Below are 26370 nucleotides of genomic sequence, written 5' to 3' on the forward strand. Positions count from 1 at the left end.
CCACCATGTCCAGCAACCCTCCTCTCCCCTTCCCTCCATCTACCCATGTCCAGCAACCCTCCTCTCCCCTGCCCTCTCCTCTCCCCTTCATCCACCATGTGCAGCAACCCTCCTCTCCCCATCCCTCCATCTACCCATGTCCAGCAACCCTCCTCTCCCCTGCCCTCTCCTTTCCCCTTCATCCACCATGTCCAGCAACCCTCCTCTCCCCTTCCCTCCATCTACCCATGTCCAGCAACCCTCCTCTCCCCTGCCCTCTCCTCTCCCCTTCATCCACCATGTGCAGCAACCCTCCTCTCCCCATGTCCAGCAACCCTCCTCTCCCCTGCCCTCTCCTTTCCCCTTCATCCACCATGTGCAGCAACCCTCCTCTCCCCTTCCCTCCATCTACCCATGTCCAGCAACCCTCCTTTCCCCTGCCCTCTCCTCTCCCCTTCTTCCACCATGTGCAGCAACCCTCCTCTCCTCTCCCGTCTGCCCTCGTTTCCTTCCTGCCCCCCCCCCCCGCCGCCGCACCTTTAAATATTATATTTTTGCTGGAGTCGCGGGCAGCACCGGCATTGAAGACATCTGCAAGCTCATCGCGCTTCCAGCAGCCTTTCCTCGCAAGTCGGATGATGGCTCCGCCCTCTTCTGACGTATTTCCTGTTTCTATGAGGGCGGAGCCATCATCCGACTTGCGAGGGAAGGCTGCTGGAAGCGCGATGAGCCTGCTGATGCCTTCAATGCCGGTGCTGCCCGCGACTTCAGCAAAAATATAATATTTAAAGGTACGGAGGGCGGCGGGGGGGCGGGGCAGTGGCGGGCTAGCCTCCCCAAGCCTCTTATACGGGGTGCCTATGCCCCCCCCCCAAAGTCCTGCAGAGTTGGACTGCCTGCGAGGCTCCAGGCGCAAGCGTTGAAGAGCTGGGGGGCGGTGCTAACAGTCACCAATGGAACGAGGCAGCGCTGCGCACGGGAAGGCAGCAACCAGAGCCAGCAGTGGCGCATGCGCATATAGGCGCCAACGCGACTACGCGAGAGAGGTGAGGTTTAAATTTATATTTTTTAATTGACTCGGCCGGCGGCGGCGCCCCTGAAAGGCAGGCGCCCCCTGCCATGCTTACCCTGCTGAGTGGGTTAGCACGGCCCTGTGTATACAATATGTAAGCTGCATTGAGTCTGCCATGAGTGGGAAAGCGTGGGGTACAAATGTAACAAAAATAAAATAAAAGCTTTTTGAGGTTATAAACACAAGTCAGCTCAGTGATTTTAACTATTTTCCAAGCAGAGGACAATTCTTTATTGTGAAAGTCAGGTCCAATGCTGGAAAAAGTGTTCCATCTTCCAATGATGAGACTGATCCAGCTGTTTGGGAACACGTGGGGAGACTTGAGTAACTAAAATGAAGTTTGATCCCTGAACTCACTTCTCTGCTTCAGCTTATTGCCCTGCACTACTCACTCTCAGTCTCTACCCATCTCTCAGTCTCTTCCTGTCCCTCAGTTCATCTCCCCCAAACTTTCTCATGAGCTGATCGCCACAACACACTTTCTTTCCTCAACACACCATCTTCAGCAACATCTCCATTCCAGACAGTTTCAACTCTTACCTACTTTTCTCAGCTTCCACCATCCTGTTCCCTCCCCTATCCCTTCCAAATGACTTTTCCCCCAGTTTCTTAATCCTTTTCTGGAGCCTCGCTGCTAGTGCCGCCTCTGGAATAGATGTTCTGTTTTCCTTCAGCACTGCACAGCTGACTTTGAGCAATACAGTGCCTGGATCCCCATGCTGTTACCATAGTCCTGAAGGGTAAAGTGAGAAATAACTTGCTCCCTATCTGTTCCAACCAGTACAATTAAATATTCATTCCCCGATCTGCTCATGCCAGCAGTAGGAGAGCAGCACTACTTGCTTCAGTGCTTCCTCTGCTTTTACAGCAGGGTCCCAGTAAACAGGCATCAGAGTTTGTTCCCTGTGCAGCAGCAGTCCAAGTTAAGAGTTCTCTGCGCTGACTGGCAGGACTTGACAGGAGATCAGAAGGCCCTTTCATGCTGTGCACCCACAGAGAAAAATAACTGGGGCAGAGGGTAACAGTTCTACTTCACTTTGAAGTCTAGTAGCACTGCAGGAGTGGAAGATGCCACAAACCCAATGTGAGCTGGAACAAGACAAGAAGCTTCTTCAAGCAACAGAAGACTATGGGCAACTTGACTTCAACCAAATTGAAATTTTATTGCACAAGCGATCATATAGATGCTGACTTGACCCAACACAGGCCGTGTTTTGGCAATCTTGCCTTCATCAGGGGTCCTGAATAATCAGCATTAAAACTTTAAATCTTGTGGAGAAGTATTACAGCTACAAAGCATGTAGACGCTGAATGCAAAACAGGTAGACTCATTGTAGCTGTAATACTTCTCCACATATTTAAAGTTTTAGTGCTGATTATTCAGGACCCTCGATGAAGGCAGGATTGCTGAAACACAGCCTATGTTGGGTCAAGTTGTCAGCATCCGTGCGATCGTTTGTGGAATAAAATTTCAATTTGGTTGAAGTCAAGTTGCCCATAGTCTTCTGTTGCTTGAAGAAGCTTCTTGTCATGTTCCAGCTCACATTGGGTTCATGGCATCTTCCACTCCTGAAGTGCAGCTGTTCTACTTGTGGAAGCTTTTTCCTTTTTGGATTCACTTTGAAGTCTGCCAGGTGGAAGTGCCTCATTTGCATTCTCCTTTGCCCCTCCCGCGCTGTTAAAGATTACCTACAGGCTGCAGCCGGTGCATGCCTTCTGGCCTCTCGCAGGCAACATGATGAAGCAGCTGGAAGACGATTTGTGGAGGCACATAGAGGACATGAATAGGATCCTTCCGCGGCATCCCTGTGAGTTCATCACGGTGCACCATTTGGAAAACACTGCACTGTACGGATGCACCACCCCCGACAGTAGGAACACAGTTGGAGGACCCCTGCTTACCTTAGAAGGAATGTTGCTAACCCCCCCAAAAATGCTTCTCTGTTGTGGCAAGGGTCTTTTAGTCTTTGTATATAAAACACAAGAGGCTCTTTCTAAATCTAAGAATGATGTGCAGTGTGCTATTCTGGGTAGAGGAACAGAGCTGAATGACAACAGTCTCGCAGTACCATTATTTTATGCATTATACTGCAAACAATCAACGAGTGTAGTAGAAATGTAGCTTAAAGATAAGAAATTCAGACTATAAAATAGTACCAAAATTGATTGTAACAGTAAACTATGGGGGCAATTCTGTAACTGGGTACCAACAAGTCAGGCATCTAAATGCAGTGCACTAACCACTGATTCTGTAGTAGCACCTGGGTGCCCAGAGTTCATTATAGAATACTAGTGTGTCTGCATCTACGCATTTACCTCTGGGTGCCCACTCATGCCATGTTGATAGCAAGCGTAAATGTGAGCACCTAAATGCGGCACTTTTGCGCTAAGAAGGGCATTCTATAAATGGTGCTCAAAAGCCAGCAGCCAAAAATATCGGCACCCAGCACGATTATATAAAAATTGTGTGCACTTTATAGAATTGCGCCTACCACTGATTCTATGCTGAAATTTTACACACCAAAAACAGAGAGAAATCAAACGTACAGCAACCAAGATAAAACAAAAAAAAGCACACAAGGCGCCTTGGGACAATCAGAATTCCTTTATTCAATAATTACCTGACACAGGTTGTGTTTCAAAAGAATCCACCTGCATCAGGTCAAAATAATATCCACAATTCCTTAATGAATATAGCAGATAAATCCTTAATGAACAATACAAGGTTCTCTCTTTTCATGTAGTATCTGCACATATGCAGTCAGCGATAGCAGTAGCATATTTGCAGATACTTACATGTAAGGAAAGAACCCTGTATTGTTCATTAAGGATTTATCTGCTATATTCATTAAGGAATTCTGATTGTCCCAGACTTGAAGGCCCTTGTGTGCTTCTTTTGTTTTAGCCAAACATTTAGGTGGCAGACATTACGTCTGCTGAAACCAGGTGTAAATGCTGGCATCAAGGTCAGGTGTGCTTACGGCAAATTCTATAAATCTGCGTGGAAATCTGCGGAATACCCCTGACATGCCCCCTGGCCGTACCCCCTTTTCAGATCTTCATGAATCAAGTTAGGCGCCATGCTTTATATAATAGCGTGCAGCTCGCAAAATTTTTAGAGTGCCAATTAACATCAATAGTACCCAATTATTGATGTTCCCGGGCTCATTATTCAAATTACATGCATATCAAAGATGGGAGCTGATTTTTGAGTGCCATATATAGAATTCCCTCCAAAACATACAGTATTCTGTAACTTATATGTGCAATTGGGAGCCCTGCCTATGATCCACTCACATGTATACCCTCCCTTCCATTGACAAGCAGGGCCCTGTTTACTAAGCCGCTCTACAGGCATGCGAATGTTTTTAGCACCCGCTAACGCTAGAGACACCCACCTTAGTAAACAGGGCCCTAAGAGACTTGCATGACTCAGCTGAAGAATACTGCATAGCGTCCAACTAGCACTTAGCAGCTTTTCACCGACCCTATGGAATAATATTTATTTATTTATTTTTGTTACATTTGTACCCCGCGCTTTCCCACTCATGGCAGGCTCAATGCGGCTTACATGGGGCAATGGAGGGTTAAGTGACTTGCCCAGAGTCACAAGGAGCTGCCTGTGCCTGAAGTGGGAATCGAACTCAGTTCCTCAGTTCCCCAGGACCAAAGTCCACCACCCTAACCACTAGGCCACTCCTCTACACCTCCAAACCGAACTTTCTCTTGTAAGATTTAAAGCTCGCCGTTTTACCAAAGCATTTACCTCTGCTCCTTGGTAAATACAAAATTTCCTCCGCCACCATTCACAGTGAGTTTATCCTCTGCACACTAATGTCAATTTGTCTTCTTTTCATCTTACCTTTCCCGCCTCTTGTTCCTCCCTAGTTTAATTTTATTTCTAATTTTAATTACTTTATTCCTCCCTTAGATTTTATTAGAAACCCCCATGTAAATTAATTTTACCTTTTGATTCTATCCATTATTTCCATTCCATGATTTTGATTTGTGAATCACTTATTTTATTATTATTTGCGGCATATTAAATAAACTGAACTGTAAACTTACATGTGCAAGAGTACATTCACACACCTAAGTGCTAGTATGCTATAATTTTAGCATGCAAATGGCACTTACAAAGGTATAGAATGAGGGAGTTTATGCAGAATGTGAACTATGAATGCTTGCTACTAGGCAGGTTAAATACCCTATGCTATTATATTCAGAAATTTCATTTTTCATTACATCACCCACTGAGTTTCCAACTCCTAATTATGATTTTCAAATAGGTCACAACCCGTAATCTAGAGGGAAATGCAGTATTATTCTTCAAGTCAAGGATACTTGAAATTAGCTGTAAATTCTACTGCACACCTGCAGTCCTAAACCACTGCTTGATGGAGAAAATTCAATAGTGCTGAAAACAAGAGACGATGCAGCATAAGATGTGATCCCATGATTAAAATGCTTTCCAGTGTTCCTTATGAAATTGTGGCTTAGTGACATCTGCTTTACAGCGTGTAGGGGGATGCCATAAAAATCAACCGAGTGTTGCGTTACCAGGCTGCAAGATGCAGCCTGATCACATTTCCTCAGTGCCATTATTCAGACATTCAACAAATGAAAACATAAAATAAAGCTACACTAAAACAATGCCCTGGCAGTAAAGTGGATACGCTAAATATCATTTACTTGCCAAGGAGGTCAGGGAGGGAAGCATTTAGATAAAAATGAACTTACCGCTATTCGCAGTACAGAGGCTTTCACTGACGTCCATTTGTCCAATCTTCTGTCTATGATCAGAATAAATCCAATTCCGGCATCTTGTAAACTAGATGGAAAATAAAAAGCTACAGTGTAACGATAAAAGGTAAAGTGTTTTTGCTGAATCACCCTCTCCCCAATAAGAAAAAAACAAATTTGCAGAGTGAGCATGGACTTAACCCTTTCAGACTGATCATGCTTACATAAACGTAGTATGTCTATACATATGACTATACATTAGGATTCAGCAACAGTTCGGTGAGGATATTCTATGCAGTTTGATTCAGTCACGCCATCGTGTAGTCCACATGCAGGTTGGCAAGCTGCCAGTATCCTGAACCTGTCAGTCCCCGCAGCAGTATGCATCCTTCAGCCAGTTTTTTTTAAATCAAGCAAATCATTATTTTGGAAAGGGAAATGATTAAAATCAGGCAATTTTTGTTTTTTTTTCTCTCCCAGCTTGTTGATTTTTTTTTAACCCTTAACATTACAATCTGAATACCACATTACTGTTTGTTCCTTCTTTCTCTGATGTTCAGTATCTTGACGTGGAGGGATTTTAGTTCTGCCTGGTAAGAAAATTCTTGCAATTTCCAGAAGATAAAAATAACGCAGCAGAAAAGCAAGATGAGGAGTGTGTCCTTGAAATGGAAACATCTATGGGAGAGTTCATACTTCAAATCTCTGCAATGACCTTTGTTTTGCTCGCTTCCTTTAACTGCATGTGCTGCAGTCACAGAGTACAAATGCAGGGATAAGCTCACGGTCTGCGACTTTCCATTCAAGACAATTCTGCAGTGCCAGCAGTCCACTGGGGCCAATCACAATAGCAAATAAAAAGGCAAGTGCCTGGCTTGGTGACAGGAATTGCTAATACTTAGTGTGTTAGTGAGTGAAATTCACATGAAGTGAATTCTCTGTAAGGCTTCAAAAATAAGTAGATCACCGAGGGGTGAATTGTGACGTGGACTCTACAAATAGCAGTACCTGTAAGTATGATGTACAATTTATTTTTTGCTTAGGATACATGTGATCTGATGACTACCATAGCTATGGAAACACAGTAGGGTCACATTAAATAAAATGATACAATCTTCTTCAGACTATGGGGTTCACTAATCTAAAGGGATCCAGGAGACCACAGAAAATTCAAACCACAAATTGTTAGCTTATCAGGGGAGGAGAGAGGTAAGAAGGTTCCTTAATCCTGCGGTCGCCCTATAGGCAATAGTGGCAGCTAGCCTGTGGTACTGACCAAATGCGTTATCACAACTGACCATTCCTCTATTCACCTATTTCATGAACATCTCCTACCCAGTCCTGTGTTAGGCAGCTAACATGGGAATTTTAGAACTCTGACTCCTTTTTTAGTGCACAAATCATTAGCACAGTACAACCCAAGCCAGCAGCATAATGCAGATTAGTAAAAGGGCCCTACAATTTCCTGCACATTTAAAACTCAGAAATTGCTCAAGAATCTTTTAAGGCTTCAGGTACACATTTCAAGACTATAAAAATTCATAGACACTGTTATGGCTGAAGGTAGACCACCAGTCCATAGAGGTCTATCGTCTTCTGTCTAACAACACATTTTAAAAGATAGTCCTGAAGTAGCATTAGCAGTCAATACTGCAATAATCATAAAAGTTCCTCTCTGACCCCAAATATCTAATATAATAATTTGCTGTTGCAACGTTCCAATGTCTCTGGCTGCGTTTGTAACCATCTCCTGACGTCACTCTCCCACAGTAGAACCCTGCATGCCTGACGTCAGGAGATGCTACAATTCCAAGCCAGGAGGCAGGAAGCACGTGACCAAACAAAATAAGACAGGGCTGAGACGTGGGACTGCAGGAGCACGGAACGCGTTAGCCGCTACAGCACTCGAGCTTCAGTCCACGATCACAACTGACAGCTGAACTGCTTTAGGCTGCCTTTGCTTTGGCTTCAATTTCAGCTGTTCGTCTGGTCCCGCCCTCATTTCCTGTTTCCGGAAGAGTGGGACCACAGGAACAGCTGAAACTGAAATGAAACCAAAGGCACTCTGAAGCAGCGTCCGTCCGTGCTCCCCTTCACTCTTGGCGGCGCAGCAGCAGGTAAAAACTTTTAACAACAGGCAGCAATAATGAAGGGGAGAGCCTGCAGCACACGTCCTGCTTGGTCCAAGGCAACAGAGACCAACAGTGGGTGCATGGGACGAGAGAGAGGGGGGGGGAAAGGGGTCCAGGGATGAGAGGGGGGGAGGGGGTCCTGAGACCAGACAGGTGGGGGTCCTGAGACCAGAGAGGTGGGGAGGGGGGTCCTGAGACCAGAGAGGTGGGGGTGGAGGGGGTCCTGAGACCGGAGAGGTAGGGATGGAAGGGGGTCCTGAGAGAGGGGGAGGGGGCACACACTCACTCTGTCTCTCACATACACTCTCTCTGACACACTCACACAGTCTATCTCTCTGTCTCACATACACTCTCATTCTCACACAAACATACACTCTGTGTCTCACATACACTCTCTCTCTCTCTCTCTCTCTCTCTCTCACACACAAAGACATACACACTCTGTCTCTCTCTGTCTCACTAATTCTCTCTCTCACACACACACACACTCCATCTCTCTCACACACACACTCTCTCTGAAACATACACACTCCGAGGAAAACCTTGCTAGTGCCCATTTCATTTATATCAGAAACGGGCCTTCTTTACTAGTAGTAAATAGATCAGAATCACTGAATTAGCTATTTTCCCTTGTGTGTAACTGTATCATCAAATTTGCCAATATTGTTTCCTCCTTAACAGTTGAACAATTTTACTTTTGAACTTATTTAGCTTCATAGTCAGGGTTACTGCTTCTGGAAAAATGTTCGGAAATATCACCACTCTCTGAATTAAAAAAACTCTTCTTCTGAAACTGGTAATAAGTAGAAATAAAACAGAATAAAATGAAACAAAAGAAAGGAAAATAAGGTAAATACATTTTACTGCAATAACAATACATATTTTGACAAGCTTTCAAAGCAGAACATTCTTCTTCAGGTAAGGTATGATCATAGAAAGCTGGTATTTGTTGATGAATGTTCTGGTGGGGAGATCAGATAATGGTCCAGTCCTTAGCTCCTTCTAGGTGCAGGTTCATGCAGTGGGTGAGCACAATGGATCTTGCTAGCGTTGAATCCAGGAATTTTGCATCTTGGAAGGAGGTGAAACATTTCCAGCCTCCTATGGGAAGATAGCCCCTCAGGGAGACTGAATGCAGCTCAGAATGCTCTGAGGATTGGTTCCTCTATATTGTTTTTTTTTTCAATTGGTGCTTTCTCTGGGCATGTCTGTTCTTTGAAGGCTTTTCTGTAGGACCCCTTACTTCTCTTTCTCTGTAGTTTTCAGTTCTTGTGGACGGCCCCTGCTTGTTACCAAAGGTCTTCCTCAGAAATCAGGTGTTTGGTCTGCTGTCCTTCTCCAGTGAGAAATGGAGTGGTTCTCGTGCCCTTCATGTATTGGATGTTCGAGGTTCTTTGGTGTTTGTGAGTATGATTGAAGCCAATGCATCATCCTCTTCTTTCAACAGGCTGTGCAGAAAAGGTAGCCTCTGAGCTGCCTGTAACTTAGGCTCTTCTCTACGTTCATCTTGAACTGGACTAATGTCCCAGTCAGTCGACACCAGTTCAAACAGCATCTTGAGCAAGGTCTAGGGTGGTTGTGCTGAGAAGTACCTGCAGGTCAGTGACACTGAATTCTTGTCATGGGTTTCTTTCTTGTTGTTCAAGTCTGAAAGTGCAATGCCTTTTGGTAAAGCAATACTTGGAGGGGAGGTGGTCCTTGTCCTTCTGCTACCCAAGATCCTTAAAGTTTGGGTATGCCCCGCTTGTCTGGATTGGTCTAGCAGGACGATAAGGTAAAATCTTTTAACTGATAATTTCCTTTCTTTAATTCCTGCTAGACCATGCCAGAAACCACCTGGGAAGGATAAGGTTTGAGATTTCTCCTCACAGCTGCCTCCAGTAATTGAGTTGGGCTCTTAGTGTTTCCTTGGGGAATGCCCAGGAATATTCTCAATCATGTGAGGGTAAGATCTGGTTAACAATATGTTAACCATGTTCAAGTTTCTTTCAGAGCTATTTTAACAATAGCATACTGGTGTGTTCCATGGCTAAACTACTGCTTACAATAGTGAGAAAATCACTTACAGGCAGATGATCAAATCCCCCAAGCCATTCCAAATAACACTTTAAAATTAACGCCAGAACAGCACAGAGAAATAACACCCCTATGATCGAAGTTAGTAACATGCAAATTTAGGTGCACTATTAGCTTCAATCATGGGAGTACTTTTGTGAGAGGATTGTGACTGGGTATGAGCTCAAGGAACAATCCTCCCGCAGAAGTTGTTTGAAAGGTCCGGGCTGTCCAGACCTGTCAAACAGGTCCAGGATTTTCTCCCGAACCTGTCAAACATAAGCCCGCTCCCCCAAGCACACGCCTCAATACTGAAGAGACCCTAGTGGCAATGGCGTAGCCAGACCTCACATTTTGGGTGGGCCCAGGGCTAATATGGGTGGGCACTGTGTATATTGGTATGAGTAGTGTTTCTTGGGATACTACAAAATAATGCCTTAGAATGAACTTGATGATGAATTTCTAAGTAATCTGCCCAACAGCTGCCCTGCATCAATATAAACCATATACATACTTAATGGAAAAATAAATATTTTTAAATTATAGCTACATTAACCAGCTTATAATCGAAAGACAAAAATGCCTATATTGCGACCTAAATCAGGAGATAGGAGTTTATCTCACAAAAACGAATAACGCGGTATAATCGAAAGCCGAACTTGGACGTTTTCAACTGCACTCCATCGCGGAAGCGTACAAAGTTGACGGGGGCATGTCGGAGGCGTGGTGAAGGCGGGACTGGGGCGTGGTTATCACCCGAACAGAGATGGGCGCCTTTCGCCGATAATGGAAAAAAAGTATGTGTTTGTAGCTAGAATTTAGGGCACTTTTCCTGGACCCTGTTTTTTCACGAATAAGGCCCCAAAAAGTGCCCTAAATGACCAGATTACCACCAGAGGGAATCAGGGATGACCTCCCATGACTCTCCCAGTGGTCACTAACCTCCTCCCACCACAAAAAATGATGTTTCACAACTTTTTATTTTCACCCTCAAATGTCATACCCACCTCCCTGGCAGCAGTATGCAGGTCCCTGGAGCAGTTGTTAGGGGGTGCAGTGGACTTCAGGCAGGTGGACCCAGGCCCACCCCCCCCCCCACCTGTTACAATTGTGCTGCTTAATGCTTAGTCGTCCAACCCCCCCAACCCACTGTACCCACATGTAGGTGCCCCCCTTCACCCCTTAGGGCTATAGTAATGGTGTAGACTTGTGGGCAGTGGGTTTTGAGGGGGATTTGGGGGGCTCAACACACAAGGGAAGGGTACTATGCACCTGGGAGCTCTTTGACCTTTTTTTTTGTTTTTGTAAAAGTGCCCCCTAGGGTGCCCGGTTGGTGTCCTGGCATGTGAGGGGGACCAGTGCACTACGACTCCTGGCCCCTTCCACGAACAAATGCCTTGGATTTATTCGTTTTTGAGCTGGGCGCTTTCATTTTCCATTATCACTGAAAAACAAATACGCCCAACTCACAAATTGTCGAATAAAACATGGACGTCTATTTTTTTCGAAAATACGGTTCGGTCCGCCCCTTCACGGACCCGTTCTCGGAGATAAACGCCCATGGAGATAGACGTTTTCGTTCAATTATGCCCCTCTAAGTCTACTATAATGGCAAACATCTCAACGCACATGACAGGATTCTGCAATATAATTACAGCAATATATACTTCAAACTTTGCAAACTTTAACACCAGTTTCAATAACAATACCTTTACAAAGGCAGCAGTGAATATACACAACAGCACTATGCATCCCATTGGAAAAGTCAGACAAGTCACTCATAGATCCCCACCCAAACCACATACCAACATACTCAGTCAAATGAAGAACACAAGAACCCTCATCAATTACAGAATAAAGGACCAAAAATTAGAAATTGTCCTGTAACCTGACATCAGCCCTTCCCTAAACTCCCTCCTATCCATCCCTATAGCCCGTCATCAGCTTTTCCCTTCCCTACCCCCCCAACCATAGCCCAGCATCAGCTTTTCTTTTCCCTACCCCCCCCCCCCCAACCGTAGCCCAGCATCAGCTTTTCCCTTCCTCCCCATCCATCCCCGTAGACTGCCATCAGCCCTTCCTGAACAGATTTGAAGAAGCATGCTCTAGGCATGCTTTGGGCAAAAGTTAAAACTACACGTGTTTCCTGTTTTGCAATGGAACTAACCATATAGTTCAAAATATTTCCCTGTCTGCATTTACACCTCCTCCAAGTCACCCATGGGTAATTTCTTACTTGGACATGGGGTATGAAGGTGTGATTGAGGGAGGAATTATTCCATGTTAAAAACTACCTAAAAAGCCCCCAAAACATTTTGGAGCTTGGTTTCTTGCTTGGCTCTTCTTGGGCGTGCAGTTTTGTTTACCCATCATGATCAGTGACTATTCTTTTCCAGCTTACTGCCCTGCGTAAAATTGGGCTTCATAGCTTACAGATATAAAATAGTTTAAGTTCTTTGTTGTCCTTGGCTTCGTTTCTGGCTCTGGGTCTTTTGTTCCTTATTCTCTAGTATTGCTTTTATCTTTCTAGTGTCTTCTTTTCTGTTTTAGTTCTCTCTCTCTCTCTCTCTCTCTCTCTTTCCTTGAGAGTGGCTACTTTAATACTTTCTCTTCTTTTTCCTTCTCTCTGCTCACTTCTCCTGCTTCTTTCCTTTTTCTACTTGTCTCTTCTTCCTGCCTGCCTTTCCATATTCCTCCTCTATTCTCCATTTTTTTCTTCCTGCCCTTCCACATTATTTTCCTGGATTCCACCCCCACCAAGAAGCTCACCAGCACCACCAGCCAGCATTACACTGACTTCAGTACACGTTAAAAGTTTTTTTTACCTGTGCAGCTGGGCTTCAGTAGTGGGCAGGTGGTGCAGAGAGCTCAGCACTCGCTGTGCTGTGTGCTCCGCTCCATGGTGTGGGGCTGCAGGGGAGTGCTGAATAGGCCTGGGGGGGGGGGGGGGCAACAGTGACACTGACGGCAGCCTGAGCCGGCACAGAACATTTCCCGTTCAGCTCAACTTCGGCGCTGTGATGCACACGCACTGGGGGCGGGGAACAAAGAGCAAGGCAAAGCAGCACAGAACCGGACAGGGAGCGAGGAAGGCACTGAACTATGACGTGCAGGCTGCAGCTGCAGCGCAACCACTACAATGACGGACCTGCCTACAACTTCCATATCAGGACTCGAGAGGAGGAGGACTGGAGAGCTGCCGGCTGTCTGGATGGGCCTGGGCCCACCCAGGCCCACCCATAGCTACGCCCCTGCCTAGTGGTCCAGTGGGACTGCTAGCCCTCCTCATCCTCACTGGCCCTCCTCCCCCTGTGGTCTACCTCGAAGATGGAGGAGGGTTAAGGTGCAAGGTGCCACCATTTTGAGGATGTACTGCACAGGAGGGAGGGAGCGCTGGCCCCTCTCTCCTCCAACTTCAAGGTAGGCCGTGGGGAGGAGGTGCCGGTGATGGTGAGGAGGGCTAGCAATCCCATTGGACCACCAAGGTCTCTTTAGTGTTGGGGTGAGGGCTACAATTCTCACTGGGCCACCAAGGGTCTTTTTGGTGTTTAGGGGAGTGGGGGTGCCTGGAAGTCCACTGGACCTCCAGACCTTGTTGTTTAGGGGAGGCGAGCTTAGGTTTGACAGGTCTGGGAGAAAATCCCAGAACTGTGAAACTTCTACTACTGGTCTCACCCATTCCTCCCTTGCTTGGCAAACCCTTTCAATGGAAGCAAAACCCAGATTGGATCAATGTGTCCTCCTTTTTCTGGGGCCATATGGTAACCCTAACCCGGCAGAGTTAGAGGGCAGGACACTGGAACAAGATATTGGAAGGACAGGCGTCCACAGGAACTATTGAGGGACTACAATTCCCAGCTTCCCCGGGGTGGGTAACCTGACTCTTGTAGAAGGGTTAACCCACAATACAACTCCCAGGATCCTCGGAGGGGATCCCAGGACTCTTTGAAAGAAGTTAAACCAGACTACAAGTCCCAGGTTCCCAGGGAGGAGTCCCATGACCTTTTCAGGCAGGCTAATGCTAGGGATTATGAGCAGCTGCGGGAGAAGGGAGGAGAAGGAGAGCCCATGGAGTGGATGTCAGCAGAGGGGATTTCAGAGACTCAGGAGGTGAATGTAGAGACTGAAATAGAGCCCATGGACACTTCTGCCCTGGTCAAGGTAAAGAGTGGGAAATCAAAGGGTCTGTTAGAAACCTTGGTGGTGAGTTTGATTCAGTATGTGGAGAGCAAGTTTAATGCACACACCTGAGCAGGTTTCCAGGGAATGGAACAGAAGCCTGACACTGAACTCAAGTTTCACACGTGTGGCAGATACCAGGAGTGTAATTGCTGGTGTGAAAGGGTGGGGGGTCCCCTTTCCTCAGGATATTCTCTGAGGGGAGGGTACAGAAGACTTGAGTTTAGAGGAAGACAAAATTGCTGAATTAATTTTTGGGGACTTTGCTGAATGAACTTTTAGAACTGCTTTGGATTTGGGGAGGGAATGCTATGTAATCGTGTTATCACTCGATTTATCGGCAGCATTTGATCTGGTAGACCATACCATCTTACTAGATAGATTAACACAGCTGGGAATTCATGATACAGCATTTTAATGGTTCCAATCATATCTCTCTAACCGCCGCTATGTAGTCCACTTGCAGAATACCACATCAACACCATTCTCACAACACTCAGGAGTACCACAGGGCTCTATTCTATTGCCAATGTTATTTAACATATTTATGGTACCTTTCCTCACCCTGGCACAATCGTTAGGATTTACAGATTATGCAAAAGCAGATGACATTCAATTATTATGTACTTCAGATCCCCCAAATTCTATAGTGATTTCTGCTATTAATTCTAAACTAATGCAATTGTACACATGGCTACAAAAGAACAGGTTAGTGCTTAACCCAGACAAATCAAGATGTCTACCCTAATACACCCTCTCTTACTATCTTCGAAATCAGTTCCACGACATTCGACGGTGAAGGTCCTGGGTGTTATTTTAGATCAGATACTTTAATTTTGACCACAAATCACTAAATATGCTTCTACCGTCATAGAGAAATTAGATCAATGAAATCGTTAAAGTTCAAAAAGGTCTGGACATTATGGAAAACTGGGCCACAACTTTCAAACTAAAACTAAACAAAGATAAAACCAAATTTCTAGTTCTATATAACTCACACAATTCCCACTTCATACCAAAACTTCATGACTGGCCAACAAATATACCTAATCAAAACACAAAAGTATTAGGAATTATCCTTGACAAATATCTGTCTCTAGAAAATCAAGTCTCAGCAGTCACCTCAAAGCGCTTCAGAACTCTATGGAAATTAAGAAGAATCAGAGATTATTTTCCAAGACAATCATTTCAGCTACTAGTAGAAATTCTGATAATGTCCCAACTAGATTACTGCAATGCAGCATACATAGGGTGTAAAGAAACACTCTAAAATCACTTCAGACTGTTCAAAATACGGCAGAAAGAATGATATTAAAGAAGTCAAAATATGAAAGAGTAACCCCATTACTCACAAAGCTACACTGGCTACCAAACAAGGCCAGTCTATTTTTCAAAGTTAGCAAATTTATTTTCAAAATACTGTTTGGCATGTCTCCTGATTATACACTAAACCTGATCGAACTATCATCAAGAAATGCAAGCCCAGGAACCACAAGCTACTTACTGCTTCATCTACCCAACTGCAGAAACTTAATCTACAAATCTATCTATACAGCTGGATTTAGCTATCTGGGTTCCAAATGGTGGAACTCAACCCCCAAGGTCATAAGAAGCATCACAAACTATCTCAAATTCAGAAAAGAACTAAAAACATACCTGTTCAAGAATGGTATGACTAATCACATGAATTACTGTTGTCAACACTACTCTGCAAATGTAATGTTATTCGCTATCTCTTCTAATTTCAATATGTAAGCCACATTGAACCAAGACTTGTTTCTGGATAACTGCGGGATACAAGAACAAATAATTACTTACTTACATCTGTGCTAAATATTTTGATCCATTCCTTCTTCATCAGCCAACCCGATTACTACAACATACTATATAGAGGTTTGACCCAAAAAGAAATATGCCATTTACAACTCATACAAAATACTGCCATCAAATTAATTACCAGCTTCAAAAAATTTGATCATGTTACACCACTTCTCAAAGCGGCACACTGCTACCTTTTCCTCATTTAATCATTTACAAAATCCTACTTCTAGTGCATAAGGCCATCATGTCTGGCGAACCCCCAATACCTTTTCCATCTACTAATCCCTTATATTGAATCGCGTACACTACGATCAACCACCCAACATAGTCTGGTGGTATACTCATTCAGGGAAATTTTTCATGAACATACAGGAGCCATTATTTTTTTCTGTGCAGGATCCAGAAAACTGGAACAGATTACCACAACATTTGCATGAACAAGTGATGCTTCAAAAATTCAAAATAGATTTAAAAACTTTCCTTTTCCAAGATGCCTATATGTAAGACAGCCCCTCCGAGGGGTGGATCTGGATCACAGTAACTCCCCTTCTTTTTATGTTTCCCCTGCTTTCCTATCAATATTGTAGTTCCACCCCCCCCCCCCCCCCCAATTCCTTTTGTTTCAGTCTAAAAACCTTTACTCCCTTCTTTTCCAATCTTTCTCCTTTCTCTTTAGCATGTAAGGTGCCTAGATGTACTTGTGATGGACTGGGTACAGAATAATAGGTTGGCGCGAATCATGATGGTGTCCAACTTTGGGCGCCATTTATTGAATCTAGTCCATAGTAAACACTTTTCTTAAAGAGAGTGCACTATTTGCACATAGTGCACACTGTTTCAAGAGGGGTATATATGCATTAACATGTGAACCACCATGCATGCAGGAAAGAGTGCACACTGTGCAAACAGCATGCCCCCTTTAAGAGGAGTATGTACTATGTCCACACATTCCCTAATTTTATAAAAATCTCCAAAAGCAAATTTTGGCATGCACCCAATTTACATGCACAATTAAACTGAATGAGCTAATTAGCGCCAATAATTGGCTTTTTAACAATTATTGGCACTAATTAGATTTAATTGGAAGTTGTGTGTGTAATTTAGGCACAGGATCCATGCCTAAATTTTATGTGCTAATAAAAAAAGTGGTGTGAAATGGGAGGGTCATGGGCAGAACGGGGGTATTTTTAGCATTTATGCGCATTGTTATAGAATAAGGGGGATAGGCACTTAATATAGGCATGTACATTTGCACCACGTTTCAGTTGGTGCAAATGGCCGCATCTAAAGTTAGGTATGAGTCCTGGGCATGTGCTATTCTATAAACTGTGCCCAACTTTAAGTGCAGCTTATAGAATAGTGTTTTTTTCAGCATCATACAGTGGTGGAAATAAGTATTTGATCCCTTGCTGATTTTGTAAGTTTGCCCACTGACAAAGACATGAGCAGCCCATAATTGAAGGGTAGGTTATTGGTAACAGTGAGAGATAGCACATCACAAATTAAATCCGGAAAATCACATTGTGGAAAGTATATGAATTTATTTGCATTCTGCAGAGGGAAATAAGTATTTGATCCCCCACCAACCAGAAGAGATCTGGCCCCTACAGACCAGGTAGATGCTCCAAATCAACTCGTTACCTGCATGACAGACAGCTGTCGGCAATGGTCACCTGTATGAAAGACACCTGTCCACAGACTCAGTGAATCAGTCAGACTCTAACCTCTACAAAATGGCCAAGAGCAAGGAGCTGTCTAAGGATGTCAGGGACAAGATCATACACCTGCACAAGGCTGGAATGGGCTACAAAACCATCAGTAAGACGCTGGGCGAGAAGGAGACAACTGTTGGTGCCATAGTAAGAAAATGGAAGAAGTACAAAATGACTGTCAATCGACAAAGATCTGGGGCTCCACGCAAAATCTCACCTCGTGGGGTATCCTTGATCATGAGGAAGGTTAGAAATCAGCCTACAACTACAAGGGGGGAACTTGTCAATGATCTCAAGGCAGCTGGGACCACTGTCACCACGAAAACCATTGGTAACACATTACGACATAACGGATTGCAATCCTGCAGTGCCCGCAAGGTCCCCCTGCTCCGGAAGGCACATGTGACGGCCCGTCTGAAGTTTGCCAGTGAACACCTGGATGATGCCGAGAGTGATTGGGAGAAGGTGCTGTGGTCAGATGAGACAAAAATTGAGCTCTTTGGCATGAACTCAACTCGCCGTGTTTGGAGGAAGAAAAATGCTGCCTATGACCCAAAGAACACCGTCCCCACTGTCAAGCATGGAGGTGGAAATGTTATGTTTTGGGGGTGTTTCTCTGCTAAGGGCACAGGACTACTTCACCGCATCAATGGGAGAATGGATGGGGCCATGTACCGTACAATTCTGAGTGACAACCTCCTTCCCTCCGCCAGGGCCTTAAAAATGGGTCGTGGCTGGGTCTTCCAGCACGACAATGACCCAAAACATACAGCCAAGGCAACAAAGGAGTGGCTCAGGAAGAAGCACATTAGGGTCATGGAGTGGCCTAGCCAGTCACCAGACCTTAATCCCATTGAAAACTTATGGAGGGAGCTGAAGCTGCGAGTTGCCAAGCGACAGCCCAGAACTCTTAATGATTTAGAGATGATCTGCAAAGAGGAGTGGACCAAAATTCCTCCTGACATGTGTGCAAACCTCATCATCAACTACAGAAGACGTCTGACCGCTGTGCTTGCCAACAAGGGTTTTGCCACCAAGTATTAGGTCTTGTTTGCCAGAGGGATTAAATACTTATTTCCCTCTGCAGAATGCAAATAAATTCATATACTTTCCACAATGTGATTTTCCGGATTTAATTTGTGATGTGCTATCTCTCACTGTTACCAATAACCTACCCTTCAATTATGGGCTGCTCATGTCTTTGTCAGTGGGCAAACTTACAAAATCAGCAAGGGATCAAATACTTATTTCCACCACTGTATATAGAATTCATCCCATAGTGCATACGTAACAATGAACACAAACATGAAAATTTTTTTGGTGCCCATCCCTAATACCTATACGATGCTAGGTTCTATATTAAGGGTATCCATCCAAGAAAAGGATCTAGACGTCATAGTGGACAATACCTTGAAATTCTCTACTCAGTGGCTGGCAGTAGCCAAGAAAGCAAACAGAATATTAAGAATTATTAGGAAAGAAATAAAGAATAATACAAATGAGATCATAATGCCTCCGTATTGTTCCATGCTGTAACTGCATCTCAAATACTGCATCCACTTCTGGTCACAGCATCTCAAAAAGGCGGAATTAGAGAAAAGCACAGGGAAAGAAAGCAAAATGCTAAAAGGGGATGGAATGACTCTACTATGAGGAAAGGCTAAATAATTTAGGGCTGTTCAGATTGGGCTGAGATATGAAACAGGTCTATATAGTCAAGAGTGAAATGAAATGGGTAAACGTAAATTAATTATTTACTCTTTCAAACAATAAAAAGACTATGGGACATGCCATGAAGTTACAAAGTAGTATATTTAAAACAAATAGAAGAAAATATTTTTTCATTCAACATATAATAAGCTCTGGAATTAATTTGCCATAGGATGAGGTAAAAACAGTGGCGTACCAAGGGGGGGGGGGGGGGGGCGGTGGGAGCGGTCCGCCCTGGGTGCACACCGCTGGGGGTTGCCGCGGCGCGCGCCTGCTCTGATTTCACTGACTTCTTCGCGCGCTCGCTGCAGCTCCCTCTGCCCTGGAACAGGTCACTTCCTGTTCCAGGTCAGAGGGAGCTGCAGCGAACGCGCAAAGTCAGGGAACTCTGAGCAGGCGCGCGCTGCGGCACCCCCCACCTCAGTGGCGTGCACCCGGGGGGGGTCCGTGCTGCATCGGGGGGGGGGGGGGTGCTGCACCCGGGGGGGGCAGGGCGCCACCCCCCTAGGAACGCCACTGGGTAAAAAAATTAGAGTAGGTGGGTTTAAAAAAGGTTTGAAAAAGTTCTTGAAGGAAAAGCCCATATTAAAATAGAGCTAGAGAACCAATACTTAACCCTAGAGGTAAGGCAGAATGAATCTTATCAAATTTTGGGATCTTGCCAGATACTTGTGACCTAGATTGACCGGTGTTGGAAACAGAATGTTGGAATTGATGGACCTCTGGTCTAACCCAGTATGTGTCTCTATATATGTAGTAAACAACAATGAACAATCACTGAGGAGAGCAGACGGTGCCACTGATAGCATTATGAGACAATCAAGGGCATTTTCGAAAGAGAAGCGCGCCCATCTTCCGACACAAATCGGGAGATGGGCGTCCTTCTCTCACGGTCGCCCAAATCGGTATAATCAAAAGCTGATTTTTGGCATCCTCAACTGCACTCCGTCGCGGGGAGTGGGGGCGTGTCAGAGGCATAGCAAAGGCAGGACTGGGGCATGCTTAAGAGATGGGCGTCCTCGGCCAATAATGGAAAAAAGAAGGGAGCACTTGGGCGACTTTACTTGGTCCATTTTATTTCACGACCAAGCCTCAAAAAGGTGTCCAAACTGACCAGATGACCACCGGAGGGAATCGGGGATGACCTCCCCTTACTCCCCCAGTGGTTACCAACCCCCTCCCACCCTCAAAAACAAAACTTTTTAAATATTTTTTGCCAGCCTCTATGCCAGCCTCAAATGTCATACCCAGCTCCATGACAGCAGTATGCAGGTCCCTGGAGCAGTTTTAGTGGGTGCAGTGCACTTTAGGCAGGCGGACCCAGGCCCATCCCCCGCTACCTGTTACACTTGTGATGGTAAATGTGAGCCCTTCAAAACCCACCAGAAACCCACTGTACCCACATGTAGGTGCCCTCTTCACCCCTTAGGGCTATGGTAGTGGTGTACAGTTGTGGGGAGTGGGTTTTGGGCGGTTTTGAGGGGCTCAGCACCGAAGTCTACTGCAGTGCCCCCTAGGGTGCCCAGTTGGTGTCCCAGTGCACTATGAATGCTGGCTCCTCCCATGACCAAATGTCTTGGATCTGGTCATTTTTGAGATGGGCGTCCTCGGTTTCCATTATCACCGAAAACCGGGGACAACCATCTCTAAGGTCGACCATCTCAACATTTAAGTCGATCATCTCTAAGGTCGACCTAAATATTGAGATTTGGGCGTCCCCGACCGTATTATCGAAATGAAAGATGGATGCCCATCTTGTTTCGACAATAGCGGTTTCTCCGCCCCTTCACAGGGCCATCCTGTGGGGACGCCCTCAGGAATACTTGGGCGCCCCATTCTATTATGCCCCTCAATGTAATAATCAATCACAATCCCTGCGAAAGAAAGGAATATCCTATGATACAAGAATGATACCAAGTGCAGTACTTATAGTGTGGAAATAAAAACATATTACATCAAATCAAGTATCAAGTAGATATACCGGAGTAAATAATACAAACCATTTTAGGGGGAGACAGTGACACGTACCTAGCATATCTGTCAACCGGGACTAATCATTTTTTAACACCCTTCTCATCAGTGATAGTGTTGATGTATGTATGTATGTCCCCTAGTACTGTACAAAATATAAGGATAGCAGATTGTTTAGCATAGAGCTGTTTGGTTTTGCAAATCAACCAGCTTTGTATATATAACATTCCCTTATTTATGATCTAGTAGCTGATTCTATCACTAGACAGTCTTGCTAATAATCATCTTCATTCCCTTACACTGTTGAATCCTTTCTCTTCATCAAAATGAATCTCCTTAACTTTCTTCTCACCATTCTCTCACTTGTTCTTATCCTTGCAACCTCCAAAGCCCTCCCACCTGATCTTAGCTTCATTCCAGTTCTCCATCACCACAAAAGACCAATTAAACTAATTACGTCCTCACGAAATCTTCATAACCACAGAAATCCATCCCAACCTCACCAACTATAATTGGAAGATGATAGTCTAACTAAGCCCATAACACCAAAAATGTCTAAAGCAATTAATGAAAAAGCACAAATAACAAGACAAATTATAAATATTCCCTCGTCATCTCATAACACCAAGCCTTATCTAACTCTACGTCTGGGCTACATTAATGCCAGGTCCATTGTCAACAAAACTGAAATCATCACAGATTGGATTAAATCTGACAACCTTGACTTGCTTTTTGTCACAGAAACCTGGATCCGTGACTTGAAAGACCCTATCATACTAGATCTTTGCCCTCCTGGCTATAAAATCTTACACTGGCCTAGGAAATAAAAAATGGGAGGAGAAATAGCCTTAATCTTCAGATCTAACTTCTATGCTGAAACCATATCTGAAAGCATTACCCCACAATTGGAAATCGCTTCAATCAAATTACACAGCCCTTCACTATGCAATCACATAACCTGTATTTTATTTTATAGACCCCCATGCAACTGGATCCACAACCATACTATCTTTATGGACTTAATTACTAACTCATGCATTAATGACCCCAATGTAATAGTTTTAGGCGATCTAAACTTACATCTAAAGGACTCCAAATCTGTCCATACCCGTGAATGCATGGATCTTCTCTATCTATGTGACCTCATCCCACTCATATCAAGAGTCACTCACTTGATATTATCTCTTATAAATTTCCCGCTGACCATAATTTCATTATATCTGATATGGATTGGTCTCACCCTCCTTGGTCTGATCACTATAAAGCATCCCTCACCATACAATGGCGCAAGAAGGGCCAGTCCAAACCTCATGACCCTATAACTTTCCTCACCAGAGGACAAATTGATAGCGATAGCTTCTGGAAACACATCTATGCAAACAATTGGTCTACTCAACCAAATTCTGATCTCTTCCTTACTATATGGGATAACAGATGCAAGATGGTTCTTGACGAAATTGCACCACTACGCCCCAGGACTTCACGTAAACACCATAAGTACATAAGTAATGCCACACTGGGAAAAGACTAAGGGTCCATCGAGCCTAGCATCCTGTTCACGACAGCGGCCAATCCAGGCCAAGGGCACCTGGCAAGCTTCCCAAACCTACAAACATTCTATACATTCTATACATGTTATTCCATGGTTCAACGACTCATTGAAAGACCTAAAATCTCTAACCAGGAAACTTGAAAAAGCATGGAGCAAGACTAAAAATATCTTTACCTTTAATTCCTGGAAGCAATCTCAAAGAAACTATAAATATGCCATTAAACGTGCCAAAAGAGACTATTACACACAAACAATTACTACATTTGGCACAGATATTAAAAAGCAATTCCAACTTATAAAAAAATCTTTTAAACACAGATCCAGTGACAACTTCACCTTCAAACCGTCCTTCGGCTGACCAGTTAGCGAAATACTTCAGTGACAAAATCATTAATCTTCGCAAGTCAATTTCTCAAGACAACATCACTGCGGACTCTTTTCTTGATGAACTAGATCCTGGTTTAGATGAAATACCAGTTGACCGATCTTGGACTAATTTCACCCCCCTGACCACTGAGGAAGTCACCAAAACCATCTCCTCACTCTCCAAATCACAATGCCATCTTGACCCATGTCCAAATTACCTGTTGAGAGACGCTCCAACATGCTTCATCTTGGATCTCATCAATCACATAAACTTCCTGCTTCAACGAGGTTCATTCCCTATCAATCATGGTAATATTTTATTAACACCTATACCAAAAAATCCAAAGAAGCCAGCAAACGACGTTACCAACTACCGTCCAATTGCCTCCATCCCTCTAATCACTAAACTAATGGAGAATAGAGTGACTTCGCAACTCAATGAATATATTCAGAAAATTTCCATCCTTCATGAGTCACAATCAGGCTTCCGCTCTGCCCATAGCACTGAAACGGTCCTCCTTACTCTAATAACCAAATTCAAACAGGAAATCGTGACTGGAAACAATATCCTCCTTTTGCAATTTGATTTGTCAAGCGCTTTTGACATGGTAGACCATAACATTCTTGCTAAACTTTTGGACAGACTTGGAATTAGCGGCAATATTATCAATTGGTTAAAAGACTTCATCACAACCAGATCTTATCAAGTTAAAGGAACCACAAATATGTCATCCCCATGGTTGTCTGAATGCGAGGTGCCACAAGGATCTCCTCTCTCCCCGATACTCTTCAACCTCATGATGATCCCCTTGGCCAGGCTACTAGCCAAACATGGCCTTAATCCCTTTATATACGCTGATGACATCACCATTTTTATTCCCTTTAAATCAAATTTATCTGAAATTTCCGATAAAAGCACTACTGGCATGTCCACCTTGATCTCCTGGGCTAATGCCTTTAAGATGAAATTAAATAAAGAAAAAACTCAATGCCTAGTCCTTTTATCTCAATACTCCCCACCTCTCCCGGCCACCCTTAATACCCCAGATGTAACTATCCCCATCTCCAATAGTCTAAAGATCCTTGGAGTTACAACAGATAGCAATTTATCCTTCGATAACCACGCTAAGCTCACCACGAAGAAAATGTTTAATAGGATGTGGATTCTGAAGCGAGTGAAATCCTATCTTCCCTTGAACACTTTCCGGAACCTGGTTCAATCCATAGTCATCACCCATGTTGATTATTGCAACAGTGTTTTCCTTGGCTGTAAATCCCAAGTCCTGAAAAGTCTTCAGACTGCCCAGAACACGGCAGCCAGACTACAAGTCGAGATTTGAAAGCGCATCACCCCTTCGAGCAAAGCTTCACTGGTTCCCCATCAAAGAGAGAATATACTTCAAGGTCCATACAATGATCCATAATATCATATCAGGAGAGTCCCCCAGCTATATGAACAACTTGATTGACCTTCCAATTAGAAATAGAACAATTTCATCACGAACATACCTCAATTTACACCTCCCCAACTGCAAAGGTATCAAATACAAAACATACTATGCATCTAGTTTCTCCTTCCTGGGTAGTCAACTTTGGAATGCTCTCCCAAGACCCATCCGAGCAATTAACAACTATTTACCTTTCAGGAAAATGTTAAAGTCCCATTTTTTTCAAGCAAGCTTACCTTAATGGACCAATTTAATTCTACCAGCCCACCTACGATACTCCTGCTACGACGTCGACACTAACTTTGACCCCAATGACACATTTGACCTTATCCTCAAATCCCTTTATACTCAATCCCTTATCTTCTCCCATCCATCCTTTTACCATTTCCCTCCCAATCTCCCTTCCTTTTACCTATCCTATCCTTGTCTACCTTTCCTATTCCAACTCATTTATTCCTAGGCGCTATTGCCACTGTGTTTTTTTCTCAGCTCTTAATATTCTTTTCACATGTCCTTAATAATGCTTTTTCACTATGTAAGTAGCTTTGATCATCACAGTTTATAACACTCTTCCTACATTTTCTTGTTTTGCTTTATTTTCTACCATGTAAGATACTTTCTTTTACAATGTAAGCCGCACTGAGCCTGCTGTATGTGGGAAAGCGCAGGGTACAAATGTAATAAATAAATAAATTAGCTAGCTTGTGTCTTCTTGGTCTTCTCACAGACCATAGATAGGCTTGCTTAGCCCTGGTAATGGGCCATAAACTTTAACATGTGTCTGTTTGTTTGCTTCAAACAGGCTCTAAAACATAACACAGAGACATTTTCAGTGAAGGACAAGTATGAGTGATAAGTATTCAAGGGAAGGAGGTTACAAAGGGCAAATGATGAATATTTGAGAAAAATACCAAAGAAATAGACATGTGATGGTGACCTTAGAGGTCTGAGTTGAAGAATACCAGATAAGAGAGAAAATATACGGCATTACGTGATTGGACAAAATTAAGCTTCAATATTCTGGCTAAGTCACATTTTGTACAAGTCAGAGACTGATAGCTTCCAAAGGAAAACAGAGAGAGAGAGAGAGATTTTATTTTCCTTATACTAAAATTTGGACTAATACAAATAAGAATTCAATTTTCTGTAATACTGAGATGAAAGAATTTTTATTGTAACCATTTATTTACTCTAATAAATGTTAGCATTATTATAAAAGAGAAAAACTGAACTCTAAAGTGCTTTTCCTTTGCCAGAAGGGCTTGCCTGTTTTCAGTCTCTTCTGTTCAGCTTCCCCCTTTTAGAGGCAAGAAGGGAGTGCCCTACACAAGATGTAAATTAAAAACAAATCTAACAAATACCTATCACCACTGTACAAATTAACAAATAGAAATAAAACAAATATGGAAAATAAGATAATACCATTTTATTGGACTAATACATTCAGGGCCCCTTTTACCAAGCTGTGGCAAAAGGGAGCTGGTGCTAGCATTAGCGCGTGTTTCACACATGAGCAAAGGCCCCCTTTTAATGCAGCTGGTAAAAGGGAAGTCTCACTTTCCTACAGGAAATGGCCGGCCAGTAAGTAAAGCACTCGCTGCGCAGCCATTTCAGAGGGCAGCCCTTACCG

General features: G+C 43.9%; 1 protein-coding gene across 5 annotated transcripts in view; it reads right to left on the minus strand.

Annotated features, from left to right (window-relative positions):
* MCF2L (MCF.2 cell line derived transforming sequence like) overlaps positions 1-26370 on the minus strand; it is a 329928-nt gene that overhangs the window by 153863 nt on the left and 149695 nt on the right. For all 5 annotated transcript variants that reach the window (XM_030201525.1, XM_030201522.1, XM_030201526.1 and 2 more), the window contains exon 4: positions 5792-5882. In XM_030201525.1, coding sequence (XP_030057385.1) covers positions 5792-5882 — 91 coding nt within the window. The remainder of the gene's footprint in view (positions 1-5791; positions 5883-26370) is intronic.

Source organism: Microcaecilia unicolor, chromosome 4, assembly GCF_901765095.1.
Source record: "Microcaecilia unicolor chromosome 4, aMicUni1.1, whole genome shotgun sequence".
Classification (NCBI taxonomy): Eukaryota; Metazoa; Chordata; class Amphibia; order Gymnophiona; family Siphonopidae; genus Microcaecilia; species Microcaecilia unicolor.